Source organism: Gymnoscopelus microlampas (genome assembly GCF_963454915.1).
Source record: "Gymnoscopelus microlampas genome assembly, chromosome: 12".
Lineage (NCBI taxonomy): Eukaryota > Metazoa > Chordata > Actinopteri > Myctophiformes > Myctophidae > Gymnoscopelus > Gymnoscopelus microlampas.
In genome coordinates, this window is record NC_139949.1 from 20,611,631 (window position 1) to 20,626,782 (window position 15,152).

A 15,152-nucleotide genomic window follows, 5' to 3' on the forward strand; every position below is an offset into this window, starting at 1 on the left:
TTCAGTTTTTTTTTTTTTTCATAAATCAATGCTATTGAACCCCCTTTACATCTGTGTAAAGTTTTTTTTTATAATAACCTATGAAAAGTATTAAAAAGCGCCTCTGACGAAAACTCCCAACTCCATTGGATCCTCAAACTGTCCGTCAAAAACAAACAACTCCCCCCTCCTCTCATGCTCTCCACTGCTGCATACTATATATACAGGGTTTTTGCCAATTGTCAAATATAAATACTACAGATTTAAAAAAACGTAATTCAGACTTTTTTTTTGACCAATTGTCAGACATAAATTTGGACAGTTTTCACTGTGTAATTTCAGCGTTAAACCAATATGCAGGATGTGACTGAATATCACTCATGTCAGACTGCATTCATGCTTTACCCTCCACCTTTAGCAGAGACTTTAAGTGAACAGTCATTTGCTCTCGGCTCTGGTCACCGTTTTGCGGGGTGTTTTCACCAACCCAGTGACTGGAAGGTTTAGGCAACACACAACAGTGTAATAATAAAATGTTGATGGATAGGTAAATGCAACTGTGGTTGTTATTGTTAGTGCAGTAGGCTACAGATTTGATAGGCTACAGATTCTATTATTCATGAATGTATTTTTTATTGATATGCCATTTATTTATTGTTGGTGTGCCATGATTGCTTTTGTTAAATACATTTAGTATTGAGTATTGAGGCAGAATTGTTTGTTGTACTCAACTGTAGAAGAACAACAGTGGTAACAGTTAGATCCATGGATGTTTCCAATGCATGTTAAAATAAAAGTTGTTTAAGTACAGCATTCAGCTTGATCTATACTTAGTATATGAGGATGGCGCACACCATAAATAGCTGATCTCCAAGCTCACAATGCGTTGTGATGTGTTGTGAGCTTTGAGATTCATTGGCAGCTGTTCTTATCAATGATGGACAAAACCTCCTAACTCCACTCAATGATGGACAAAACCTCCTAACTCCACTTGAGCTGGATTTGGGTAAAGTGGTGATAATATAATGACACATGCAAGTATCTGATAATATATAAAGTCACAATACCAAGTTTGATGAGGCAGTATTGCTTTGTTTTAAAAATATAAGGTTTTCTTCATTTTCTGAAAAATGTATATTTTGTTTTTAATTTCCTGAACAATTACCATTTTGGAGTTAGCTGGTTCCGGCCGGACAGCAGAGATATGTACATTCATACATGCATGAACAACCATATTCACATATATCACATTATGTACTTTAATGTTCACATGTGCATTTTCACATTTTGTATGTACTGTATATTCACATCCACTCATATATAGTCACACACAGATATGTACACACATGCCTATTTAAATTCACATACAGCACACATTCATACACACCTGCCTATTCACACAGTCACATGCACACACATGCATATTCATATACTTTCAAGTAAACATCACCAGTGAGTCAGTCACTTAGATGAAACCTCAGGGATACCAGCTGGACAGTGTGTGGACATAACAGGTCTCACTCCTGGCTCTATGTTTGGAAACTCTGTCACGGGATCCCTCCTGCAGGGATGAACAGATACTGCCTGGCTTTCACCTAGTGTGTGTGTGTGTGTGTGTGTGTGTGTGTGTGTGTGTGTGTGTGTGTGTGTGTGTGTGTGTGTGTGTGTGTGTGTGTGTGTGTGTGTGTGTGTGTGTGTGTGTGTGGCGTGCGTGCGTGCGTACGTGCGTTCGTGTGTACAGTATGAGCATATACTGTACATAACTACATATGTAGGTACATATGCACAATTGCACGTGTGTCTGCACTCTGCATGTCTGACTGACTGTGTGTGTGTGTGTGTGTGTGTGTGTGTGTGTGTGCTAGCGCATCATGTGTGCCCTGTGTGTGCATGCCTCTGTACATCTGTGCATGTTTGTGTGTCTGTGTGCATGTGAGACACAGGAGAGATGTCTACCTTTGCAAGCTTGTTTGTGCGTGTGTGCGTGCGTGTCCCTTAGTGTGGGCCTGTCAATCGGACATCAGCAGAGAGGGGACAGAGGATTAATCCTACAGTATATTAAAGCCAGAAATGACAGATGTGTTGACAAGGCTGTGGGATGAGGGGGATCAGTGTGGCTGTGTGTGTGTGTGTGTGTGTGTGTGTGTGTGTGTGTGTGTGTGTGTGTGTGTGTGTGTGTGTGTGTGTGTGTGTGTGTGTGTGTGTGTGTGTGTGTGTGTGTGTGTGTGTGTGTGTGTGTGTGTGAGAGCCTGAAAGCACTAATATATGCGTGTGTGTGTTTCTGGCTGTTTATGCACATATAGCCCATTTATCTCTGGGATAGTACAGTATGTGTGCTGAAGTGTCATCTGTGTCTGGGATATGAATAATGCATGTTTTGACCTACTGAGAACATGTAGCACAACTGCATCGCTGCAGCCAGTTAGCAACACAGCTATACAAATAGCACCACAAATCATGTCAAGATAAAGCTGCATATTATCAGAATAACTTATAACAGAATACATTATTATATAAATATACAAGTGCAAAGTTGTCTGTCTACGCCCTGACCAACCCTACCAAAGAATTCTCTCTGATACTAGCAGTTACTCTAAAATGATTAACCATGCAGAAAACTATTCTACATACCTAATAGTTGCCTCACTCAACAGAGCTACTTAGACATACACAGTGAAATCCTCAGTGTTTATTTAACTCTTGAGAGAGCACAAATGGAACCTAATGGACCCATAGCACTCAGGATTTTACTCTGTAGCTTTCTACTGTTCTTCTAAGCACATCTTTTTTGTTTCGTTTTTTTGTCGAGTAAGCATTCTGCTGTACAAATGCATTACTGGTAACATTCTGTAATAACGTCTGCCAAAATAATTAGCAGACCATCTGTGTACTGGTACTAATGAATCCAAAAAGATGTGGTGCTGTAACACTCAGGCACTTTGTGTTGCTAGGCAGGATACAATTATACCTTGCAGCTGTAATTTGTTAATAGGGTGCGTAATACATCATCTCCACATTCACCGCCAAGCCTTTGAAGTTAAGAGATGCGCTGTTGGGACTTCTATAACTATCTAATGTGTTTACTGCTATTTCAATTTAAGTGCGCATGTGCGCGTGCATGCCTGTGTGCTAGCTTGCGCGCGTGTGTTTGTGTGTGAAATTGGGTTATATGGAAGATAAACCATTCAAAAGTTTTCTCAAACTGCCAACATCCAGCTGGAGTCCATTTTGCAGTTGTATCTGAAGGCAACGGTTGAACTAGATTCAAGTTGTAACCAGAAGAATGTTGGAGAGGAAAGGGGGAGAGAGAGAGAGAGAGAGAGAGAGAGAGAGAGAGAGAGAGAGAGAGAGAGAGAGAGAGAGAGAGAGAGAGAGAGAGAGAGAGAGAGAGAGAGCACTCACTGATGGTATAGTGAGGAAAAAAGACAGAGAGAGATACAGCACTGGTTCAGTCCATGTGTATTACAATACCTGGCTCTCTGGGCCTTAACACAACACAAACAATATACATTATGCTTTAACTGGTATGTTGTGGCCACGAGGTAGACAAACATACAAGCAGAGAGTGCCATAAAAGCCCCTCTTGTGTCGCTGTCTGCCCCTACACCTACTGTCCAATTACAAAGACTTGAGTCTCCTATGTGCAAGCTTTTGTATTAGCTTGTTTTTCAAAAGCCACACACATTGCCCCACTAGTTTACCAGCATCTGTTCAGTAGAATGGTGCGCTCATGGATTTCACACAGTTTCTGTATTCAGCTGGCATTTCTCTGGTATTAACCTTGCAAAACAATGGGCACGTTTTGCTACTGACGTCAAGAGATTAAACTGCATTGGTTAATCCAGTTGCTGGTACCACCTAACGGTGTGCTGAGCGTTGGCGATTGTGCAGATTAACATGAGCAACGATGGGGGGAAAGAGATTATGCAGAACAACGCGCCCATCCAAACGTGTTCATGGGTGCAAGAAATAAATAGTTCCCTAAATCAAAGATGTGAAATAGTGGCACTTTGCAAGTGTAATTTCTATTGATGTTTTGGCCATGGGGCTTTTGTTACAACAGAATAGAAGTCAACAGGTTCACCCATATGCACATACTGTAACTTCTGTGGTGACTGATTGAAGTGCCAATCATGCTTAAAGTTATAATATGGTTGTGCAATAAAAACAATTAAAAAGCTAGAACTATAGGGTAATAATATCAGATCCACGTTAAAATCCTCAGTGTTAGTTCAACTAAGAGTTTACAGTAACCAAATAGACCTGAGTTAAAAATGGATGAATGAATCCAGAGGATTTCACTGTGCAGACTAGTCTATATACACATGTAGTCCAGGTTTACACTGTAAAGTCAAATTCCTAGTACTGTACATGCAAATGTATGGCAATAAAGGTGTATCTATATTGTTTATTGTTTCCTCCCATATGACCAAGGATTTCTCTCTTTTTTTTTTTTAAGTTCCTACAAGGTCACGTCCGCTGATAAACATTAATATACTTATCTGTTCCTTTTCTTCTCTTGCTGCAGGTTTGCTGGTGTTGCCGTCTGTGGCTTTGGATGTCTGTTACCATGGCAAAGCGTGAGACAGGGAGCACCAGCCCTGTGGTGCGTCAGATAGACAAACAGTTCCTGGTCTGCAGCATCTGCCTGGACCACTATCACAGCCCTAAGGTCCTGCCCTGTCTACACACCTTCTGTGAAAGGTATCCTATTCTTTACTTTTGCTGGCATTTTCATGGCGTGGCTCTGTAGGAGTCTAGCCGTCTTTCTCTTCTCTTCTCTTCTCTTCTCTTCTCTTAAAAATGTCCTCAAGACACATTACAGTAGAGGCATATAATTACAGTGCATTAAACGTGCCTGATAGTGCTTAATGCATTCACATGGCTGATAGTGCTTAATACTTAATGCATTATCATTGTTTCTGCCCTCATCTGTGTCTTTCTGTACCCCCCCCCCCCTTTCTAGTTGTCTCCAGAATTACATTCCTCCAGAGTCTCTGACACTGTCGTGTCCAGTGTGCCGGCAGACATCCATCCTGCCCGAGAAAGGAGTGTCCGCTTTGCAGAACAACTTCTTCATCACTAACCTCATGGAGGTCCGATGCTTAATCAGATGCTTTATGATGATGATCATGATGATGATAAATGATGATACTTTATTGTCAGACTGGCCCAACTAAAATGCTACAATTACACAATGATACACTGGTGATGAACTGGACATATAAATTGATTTGTTTGTGTTTTTAAACTAATTTTGAATTATGTAAGGTGTGCTGTGTTTATATAAATGTTTGTATAAAGTATATAAATTAGGCTTATGTCATGCACCAGTTAAGCGGGATTAGCCTTTATTTTATAGTATACGATTTATAGTCGTATGACAGTGTTCTGTGCCAACAAAAGCTATTTTCGGCACGAGGCAGCACCATACAACTAAGTACAAATCAGCCATTAGTATGCATACATCAAATCTAAATGGTGAACATTTTAATGTATTTGCGCAGGTCCTCCAGAGAGACTCAGAGTGCTCGCGGCCAGAAACCAGCAGTGTGCTGGAGTCAGTCAGTGCTGCCGCTGCAGCGAAGCCTCTCTGTTGCCCCAACCATGACGGAAAGGTCTGAATCCTCCACAATTACAGTAGACAATTCATATTCCTTGTGGCTGCTTCAGTCATTGCATCACTGAAATTGGTTCCTGTTCTGTGTGTGTGTGTGTGTGTGTGTGTGTGTGTGTGTGTGTGTGTGTGTGTGTGTGTGTGTGTGTGTGTGTGTGTGTGTGTGTGTGTGTGTGTGTGGGGTGAGGGACATGTTTTTATTCAGGCCCTGGTACCATGACATTTTCTGGTTAACCATCTTATCACCACAGTGCCTCTGTCTAGATATGCTCAAGCCTGGGTGTGTCATCATCACAAATGCAGCCAGATACTGCTGACTGTCCTGTCCTATCCTATCCTAGCCTATCCTATGCCTACTCACAGATGTACATTGAAAAAAAGCATAATTATGAATACATTCACATGTACATTCATCATCACATTCATCATCACAAATGCAGCCAGATACTGTGTGTGTGTGTGTGTGTGTGTGTGTGTGTGTGTGTGTGTGTGTGTGTGTGTGTGTGTGTGTGTGTGTGTGTGTGTGTGTGTGTGTGTGTGTGTGTGTGTGTGTGTGTGTGTGTGTGTGTGTGTGAGTGTACGCACACGTGTGTGGGTGTATCTTGACACTGTCGTTGTCTCCCTCTGCAGGTGATGGAGTTCTATTGCGAGTCATGTGAGACAGCCATGTGTCTGGACTGCACGGAGGGCGAGCACCGGGAGCACGTCACAGTCCCACTGAGGGACGTGGTGGAACAGCACAAGGAGGCCCTCAAAGTGCAGCTGGACGCCATACACAGCAGGTGGTCTCCATGCTAGTCATAGCAATGCACGTTAACCCATTAAGACCTGAGGCCGATTCTAAAAATGTTTTCCAAATCGTTTTTGTAATTCAAAATGATTCAAAAACACAGCTTTTTTAAAAAGAATCAAAAATAGCAGATGTGAGCTTGCAGATCTGCTATCAGTTTTATTGGGAAGTACATTTGCACATACAGTACAAGGGATTTTTCAACACAAAAACACGCAAACAGTCAGCGACTGGGTGTGGTTGTGTTCATAATCTGAACCTGCATGCATCTGTGCATTAAAATAAATAGAGCATTTTTGTATGTATGCTTATGTGTTATGCGAATAGATAAACCTCAGACCAGCTTATTTACAACATTGATAAGCTTTTGTTATTTGACTCTTTAATGGCAAATTTGACCCAGATGTGGCCTGACCTAACATGACATGTAATCTCTACATGTGCAAAGTGTAGTGTCAGACATTATTGTAATGTTTGTTTCTTCTCATCCTAGGCTGCCCCAGCTGACTGCGGCCGTCGAGCGGGTGACAGAGATCTCTCGCCAACTCACAGAGCGGAAGAACGAGGCGGTGTGTGAGATCACAGCCACCTTTGAGGAACTGGAGCGTGCGCTCCATCAGCGCAAGGCCTCCCTCGTCACTGACCTGGAGAGCATTTGCAGTGCCAAGCAGAAGGTTGGTGTCAATGCTCCAGTATGCTTACTGCAGACACACAGGTGTGTGTGTGTGTGTGTGTGTGTGTGTGTGTGTGTGTGTGTGTGTGTGTGTGTGTGTGTGTGTGCTACACAAACATGCTCATGTTTTCAGACGTGGTCATAATAAACATGCATGCGCACCTGCATTTATCAAGTGCATGAACACACACACACACATGCGTATGTTAGTTCATATATAGTATGAACAGTCACTCACACACACGCATGCACGCACGCACGCACGCACGCACGCACGCACGCACGCACGCACGCACGCACGCACGCACGCACACACACACACACACACACACACACACACACACACACACACACACACACACACACATTTGTCAACATGCAGCAACGTGCTGAATGACTAACAGACTCCTTTCATCTTCCCCATCCTCCTGAACCAATACTCCTTGTTCCCTTTGCACAACCTGTCTGTCTGTCTGTCTGTCTGTCTGTCTGTCTGTCTGTCTGTCTGTCTGTCTGTCTGTCTGTCTGTCTCTGTCTCATCATCATTCTCTCATCTTCGTCCTATATTCACTCTAACCTCTCAACCTCTCATCCTATTTGTTTCCACCTGTCCCTTCCATCAATTCCTTCCTCTCACCTTGCTGCAGGTGTTGCAGGCTCAGCTGTCCTCACTGCTCCAAGGCAAAGAACACATCCAGAACAGCTGTAACTTCACAGAGCAGGCCCTTAGCCACGGCAGTGCTACCGAGGTGGGCCCGCACTTTGTGAGGACATGGGAAGACTGGCCAACATAATGTCTAAAATGTGTTGTGCAAATGTATTTCCTGTGTCCGAAATATAGATTCAAATTTTGTGTATTTATTTGACATATAATATAATATAATATAATATAATATAATATAATATAATATAATATAATATAATATAATATAATATAATATATATTTAAAGAGACATCTAGAAGAGGATTTGTATTTGGGTTTGTATCTCTGTATGTCTCTGCTCAATTCAGGAATCGTGAAGAGTGTGAAAGTGTAGCTAATATCTTTTAATGTAAAAACAGAGTATATATATTTTTTGTTATTTATTTATTTTTATAGGTGTACGTGTTCCTGTGAAGCTGTTTAGCACATACAGATGAAGTATTTATAAAGATCAGATCAGTATTCACTATTATTTGGCAAAAAGAGACTGTAGATCTCTAGTCAACACACCCACTAGCAGCCAATTCATCAATGCAGTGATGATGCCATTCGTATTTTCACCCGCTTGCAGAGCTGCGGGTCTATTTAGAGACTGACCTACTAGTCGACAGATTTCCGACATGTATTCGACAGATTTTTTGCGTGATTGGCTGTCGCTTAAGCCAATGGGGATACTTTCTATACTCTGAACGGGCGTCCTCGTCCTCCCAAGCTATGGGACTAGACACGCCTCTCTCAGTGGATTCTGAGCACTAGCCGAATTTGGCTAACTAACAGTTTTTAGCCAAACGCGGTAATGTCCGCTCTCCATTAGTTATCGACGCAAGTTGCGTTATTAATCCCGTAATTTTCATGTATTGTACATCCCAAAATAAAATGTATTAACCATGTTATGGTTCTGTAATGACTTCATATTTTCGCAACATAATGTCCTTTACACGGGCCTTGCAAAAGAGGATCGCTTCTCTTCGTTGGTCCAAATAATGATACGGTTGCTAGATTTTTGAGAGAGAAATAAGCAACCAGGTCAATGAAAACAAGACCACTTTTACATTTTGTGCTGCAGATTGGGGCAAAAAAAGCCTGCCGCAAGCGGGTATATTATGACTGTATGTCATTTCTTGTTTTGTTAATAGTGGAGCTTCACCACTGAACACCGTATTGTGATTCTTGCAGCTTTGTTTTTGAAACTGCACATACAGTATACTATCTTTCTATCGCTAGCTAAAGATTGGACAGAGATGACATGCTGTTATTAGAACTTGTCTTGTTTTCTTTTAGACAGGTTTCAGTAGCATGGTAACAGAGTGTTACTTTTGGGATGCTATGTGAGGAGAGGCATGTCGAGTGTCTATCCTCTATCTAACTACATGCTATTTTGTTTTTGGTGTCCAGGTGCTTATGGTGCAGAAGCAGATGAGCGAAAGGGTAACAGCGCTGGCCAGACACGATTTCCCAGAGAAACCACATCAGAATGCACACCTGGATTGTCAGGTAGAAGTCACTGGCCAATCTCCACTTGTCTCCGCTTGGTAGACTAGAATACTAGAACACTAGAATTGGTATCAAAATCAGAATTTGAATTTGAATGCCATATACAGTACATAGTCACAATCATGCTATAATTTTGGCACTTTGGAAACTGTTGTTTATCATTATCAGTAGCAACAATTGACAGTGAACCTGGTTTTAGATCAGCATGTCCTATTGTATCATTAATAAATGAATGACTTCTCTGTAGTTATCTCATGAGTGATGTGCGTGCGCAGTAGCTATGAAGATAACTTAACTCCCTGTTGTAGGTGGAGACGGAGGGTCTGAGGCGCTCCATCCAGAACCTGGGCGTTCTCATCACCACGGCAGCGGTGGGTCACACCTCGGTCGCCACGGGAGAAGGGCTTCGTCATGCAGCAACCGGGCAACATCATAGCATTACTGTGACGACGAAAGACAAGGTATTCGAATCCCTTTGTTCACCTGGAAGTTTGTGAAGAGTGAGAAAAATGCATGTTGATGAGCATTTCTATAGTTTGTATAGTCATTTTAGTCTTTTTTTCCTATCTCTCTTTTTTCCCATCAATTACTCACCCTGTGATGTCTTGAATTCATGGAGATTTTTTGTTTTTGTAAAATGCCCTCATGGTGAATGAAGGGTTTTAACACAAGATTAATTCATATGCTGCTCATTAGTGCGTGAGACTCTTTATCTCTGAAGTATTTTTTTCAAGTTGGAGTAAATATGCTGTGTTTTGGAAGTACTGAAGTACACTAAACTTAAGTATTCAAGTATTTTCTTTGTCTTTGGATTCTTTATTCACCATGAAGGCATGTGAGAAAAAGATAAATTCTCAGGGAATTCAAGACACGAGAAATTGATGGAAAAATTGTCATTTTAGGGGTGAAGTCTTCCTTTAAAGTTACATTTCTTTCTAGTCAGAGACATGAATATGCCAGTTTAATATTTATTTTCTTCATTTGAGCTCCTGGACCCTGCCAAAAGTCACACCCCTGTATCAAAGAACTTTATATACAATCCTTTCTAGACTTCATGTTCCAATTCAACATCAAAGACCAACTTGCATCTATCATTTCAGGATGCGGAACTGGTACGGACAGGAAATGCCCTTTTAAAGGCGGAGATAACGTCTGCTGACGGGAGCCGTATGGCAGAGGTGGAGATAGTGGACAATAAGAACGGGACGTACGAGGTGAGCTACACGTTACGCTCAGAGGGAGAATACTCCCTCACTCTGTCGCTGTACGGCCAGCCGATACGTGGGAGCCCCTTCCGGCTACGGGCGGTCAAACCGTCGGATGTGCCGCCGTCACCGGATGACATGAAGCGCAGGGTGAAGTCTCCCAGCGGGACGGGAGGTCACATACGACAAAAGGCGGTTCGGCGGCCGTCCAGCATGTACAGCACCACCAAGAAGAAGGAGAACCCCATTGAGGACGAGCTCATCTACAGAGTAGGTAAGAAAGAACATCCCACGCTTGTATTGCAGCGCAACGCGTTGTGTGCTTGTAGATCTGCTAGTTTTTGGTGTGCGACACCCACGTGCAAGTATAAATCAGGCTATATAGATGTTTAATACAAGCCTGGGGGAGGTGTTATTGAACCAATTTGACTTCTCCATTCTATGTGTCTACAACTCCAAAAATTACAGTATGTACGCAAAGCTGAAAGAAAACCACCACAAAGGCCCTGCCTTTGCGAATAAAACATAAACACATAAACACATAAAATATATGAAAATGCATTTGAAAGCATGTCTCAAGCCATTTCACTTCCCTAAATTCAGTTTCCTCGTTGATGTACCATAATGATATAGGGTGCGTTCAGATATGCGCACCGGGAGCGCACTCACGTATTGGTTTGTTTTGGACCAGTGCGCTCAGTGCCTTATATCCGAACGCACCCAATAATATGATATCTAAGTTTGGCATTTCACTACTAATGCACACCTCTACGTAGAATGTTCTTCTCCTGTCAGAATGACTTTTGCCTTTATTGGGTACACTATTCTGTAATATGTGTGTTTGCATGTTTGTTTGTTTGTTTGTGTGCCCAGGTTCACGGGGTAGAGAAAAAGGAGAGTTCACCAACCTGCAAGGCATATCAGCTTCCAGCCATGGCAGAGTAGTGGTTGCCGACAGCAACAACCAGTGCATACAGGTGAGAGTGAGAGTGGAGACGACAACCTAAAAGACAGTAGGGGATGTACAGTATTTTTCATTATTGTTATTGTCTCCCTGCAGGTGTTTTCCAATGACGGACAGTTCAAGATGCGATTTGGGGTTAGAGGTCGGTCTCCGGGACAACTCCAACGACCCACAGGTGTAACCGTGGATATGAACGGTGATATTGTGGTGGCCGACTATGACAACCGATGGGTCAGCATCTTCTCCCCTGATGGAAAGTTCAAGGTGAGATCTTTACAGAGACCTATGTGGTGTTTCTCAGCTCAATCTTGTTCCTCTCCTACGCAGATAAAGGCCCAATCAGTGATACTAGACCATACCCGTCGGGGAATATGAGCACCCAAAGTATGTGCAGTTAGGGTTATGCGCTGTGCACAGACAGTATATCAGGGATGGAAAGTGACTTTGCACTTGGTACCTGCAACACTTCCAACACACACGCACGTGTGCGCGTCCCTTGGCCGCGGTGCGGAGCCACAGAACACACATAAATACCCGCTCATAAACAGTTCCAACACACACACACAGACACACACATACACACATGCCCGGAGCCGCCCCCCGTCACGAACACACACACACGGCCGTCGCACGATTCAACCCGCCGCGAATACACACACACACGGCCAGAGCCGTCTCCCGTCGCAAACACACATACACAGCCGTCACACACGTGCGACCCGTCGCGGACACACACACAGATCCTATAGGTTGGGGGGCTGTAACCATGACGACAGTCTCATCGGCCGAGGCGAACTCAGAATGTCGGTTGTTTACGGATGTTGATGTTGTTAAACATCTTAAATTATGGCGAAGAGAAAAAGGGGCTTACTCATGGTGTGCATATGCTAATGATCAATGGCCATGTGCAAGTGCAGAGCAATTGCTTAAGCCACTGAGGAGAACCAAGCAAGATTGACTGACTGACTGACTGACTGACATTTCTAAAATTATATGTAGGATAAATGTAAACACATGGGTAGCCCCACCATGGAGCCATGTTTTTATGCTGATGATACGCCATGGCACACTGTTGTTCCGTGAAGTCGGGTGTGTGTTGGGATTGTGTGATCCCATGGTTGTTCTTTATTGATTGAGTGATTGGCCATTTTCATCTACAAATCAAATGTTCAAAACAGTCCCACATTGAGCATTTAAGGTTGTCTAATTCTTTTTGTAGGTATTCTAGATTTTTGGTTCTCAGATTGTCTCTCAACTACATACTGTATTAGCCAATACACATTCATTATGTAAAATCTCTTTTGACAAAATGTGTACTGTATGTATTACGTTGTGACTTGTTTGTTTCTGTTCTGTTTTTCCTCTACTCAGAATAAGATTGGCGCAGGGAGGCTAATGGGGCCTAAGGGTGTGGCAGTGGACAGAAATGGACACATCATTGCTGTGGACAACAAGGCCTGCTGTGTCTTCATCTTTCAGTCCAATGGGAAACTTGTGACCAAGTTCGGAGCCAGGGGAACATCGGAGAGACAGTTTGCAGGTGAGGTGAGGGCCTGGACAGCCTTTTAGAATCACAGTCAGATAAAATTGACGATGCCACTGTAAGTCGCTCTCGATAAAGTTGTCTCTCAAAAATGGCATGATTGTAATTGGTGTTCCGGTGCAATGCAGTTTGCATCAGCTTTATAAGCACATGCAGGATGATCTATTGCACATTAACAAAAAAAAACATTTTTGTGTTTATTATCTCTGTCTGTCTGTCTGTCTGTCTGTCTGTGTGTCTGTCTGTCTGTCTGTCTGTCTGTCTGTCTGTGTGTCTGTCTGTCTGTCTGTCTGTCTGTCTGTCTGTCTGTCTGTCTGTCTGTCTGTCTGTCTGTCTGTCTGTCTGTCTGTCTGTCTGTCTGTCTGTCTGTGTGTGTGTGTGTGTGTGTGTGTGTGTGTGTGTGTGTGTGTGTGTGTGTGTGTGTGTGTGTGTGTGTGTGTGTGTGTGTGTGTGTGTGTGTGTGTGTGTGTGTGTGTGTGTGTGTGTGTGCGCGCGCGCGTGTGCGTGTGTGTGTGTGTGTGTGTGTGTAAATGTTGACGTGTAATATTTGTATTCTCTAATAAATGATATTGTGTCCAAGGTTGCTTTCACAGAAAATACAATTCGTCTGATGAACACCCTGAACCCCACTCCTATTTTCTCATTAGCTTCTTTTAATCACTTGAACCCTAGCATCCCTAATCTTGGGGGAACATTTGCCGAAAATAACCAATTGACAATCTCACAACCAGCTTGCAGATTGGCTATTTTCGCCGAATATATTTAGTGTCGCTCATGGGAATATGGTCAACATAGAAAAGGGTTTAAGTGGTTAAGCATTTTCTAATATCCTTTTACCTCTGACTCAACCAGTTTGTTTTTTCTTTCTTTTCTTTTTGTTCTTCCTCTCATCTTCCAATAGCAGAAAAACATGGGCCAAACTTAAATAAACCTGTCTCAGTTTTCAGTAAGTATTTTAAGTATGGCCTTAATTACAACTTTAATCCCTCAGTGCCGTGCTTTCTGTCTAACCTTACTGTACAGTACCTCTCCAGACATTCTGTCAACCTCCCGAAACAACAGTCACCTCGACAACCTGTCAGATCCATCTGTGCCTGTAGAGAAATGATCAGAGATATGCATAGATGCAATTGTAATAATCACTATTATTACAATCTTGTCATGTGAATTGTGCTGTCTTGTTAGTGTCAGATGACTGTGAACGGTTGATTCTAACCTGATTTTCAGAGTTCAGATCCCAATACCCCGAATCTAACAATGTTTGTTGTGGATCAATTTGAAAGCTGTTACATTTCATTTTTGGGGTGATGAGGTTATTGTATACAAGCAATCAGCTTGCGTTGTCAGCTTGCCTGCATCGTGCTGACAACGCGCCACAAAGCAAAATATTGATCAGGTTTTGGTACCCAGCATTAGATGATGTCAGTCAGCCACAGTACGATGTCATTATTGATGACACAAGGCATGTCCATATTTGGGCATAATCGAGGCACTTACCGTAGTACTGTGACACAGAGCCTTGTATTAGAGAGTTGATGACTCAAGTGCATTCCGTAAACCTCCGGTTCAGGGCTTCGTCACTATTCGCCAATAGAAGGCAATGTAGAAGACTGGCCCGATGAAGTGAACGAAGGTGACGCAACTCTCCTTATATGGCTCTACTGTGACATAACCATTGCTTGCACAACGTTGATTTGTGCTGATGTTGGGGATCTCCATATATGGGCATGAAACCATTGCCTAACAATGTCAGTTTGGGCTGTTGATTTGGTGCTACTAATGTTATTACAGGGTTATAACGGGGTTATTGTGTTGACGTGTCACGAATGCCACACACAAACACACATTTTTAACTTCATATAGTAGATCACACTTAATTAAATGACTACATCATGTATTAATCATTACAATAATTACAATCTCTAATTCATTAAATTAAATATAATTTTAGCCTTAATCTTGTCCTTTGCTTACTAGATACCGTATGATTTAGCCGCTCACTGTTCAAGTGCATTGAAAACTGAGATGTGAGTAGATTGTGCTGGTTTACAAAAATGTGGAGAGAGAAGGTATTAGAAATAGACCACTGACTGCTGGGCTGCTTTCTCAAGGATTATAATTATTTTCATTTAACTTTGATTTTTGGGTGGTTTTGTTGGTATTGTGGAAGCATGACAGCAAAA

At 42.4% G+C, this 15,152-nt stretch overlaps 1 protein-coding gene across 9 annotated transcripts in view; it reads left to right on the forward strand.

Annotated features, from left to right (window-relative positions):
- The window catches only part of LOC311057836 (tripartite motif-containing protein 2-like), a 39,765-nt gene that overhangs the window by 19,850 nt on the left and 4,763 nt on the right, over positions 1 to 15,152 (forward strand). For 8 of the 9 annotated variants that reach the window (XM_084074940.1, XM_084074934.1, XM_084074938.1 and 5 more), the window contains 13 exons: positions 4,508 to 4,683; positions 4,946 to 5,075; positions 5,487 to 5,597; positions 6,227 to 6,378; positions 6,880 to 7,060; positions 7,707 to 7,808; positions 9,159 to 9,257; positions 9,566 to 9,718; positions 10,358 to 10,736; positions 11,336 to 11,439; positions 11,523 to 11,690; positions 12,798 to 12,966; positions 13,871 to 13,915. In XM_084074940.1, coding sequence (XP_083931066.1) covers positions 4,538 to 4,683; positions 4,946 to 5,075; positions 5,487 to 5,597; positions 6,227 to 6,378; positions 6,880 to 7,060; positions 7,707 to 7,808; positions 9,159 to 9,257; positions 9,566 to 9,718; positions 10,358 to 10,736; positions 11,336 to 11,439; positions 11,523 to 11,690; positions 12,798 to 12,966; positions 13,871 to 13,915 — 1,939 coding nt within the window. In that variant the 5' untranslated portion in view covers positions 4,508 to 4,537. The remainder of the gene's footprint in view (positions 1 to 4,507; positions 4,684 to 4,945; positions 5,076 to 5,486; positions 5,598 to 6,226; positions 6,379 to 6,879; positions 7,061 to 7,706; positions 7,809 to 9,158; positions 9,258 to 9,565; positions 9,719 to 10,357; positions 10,737 to 11,335; positions 11,440 to 11,522; positions 11,691 to 12,797; positions 12,967 to 13,870; positions 13,916 to 15,152) is intronic. The other variant, XM_084074935.1, reaches the window with a different exon arrangement.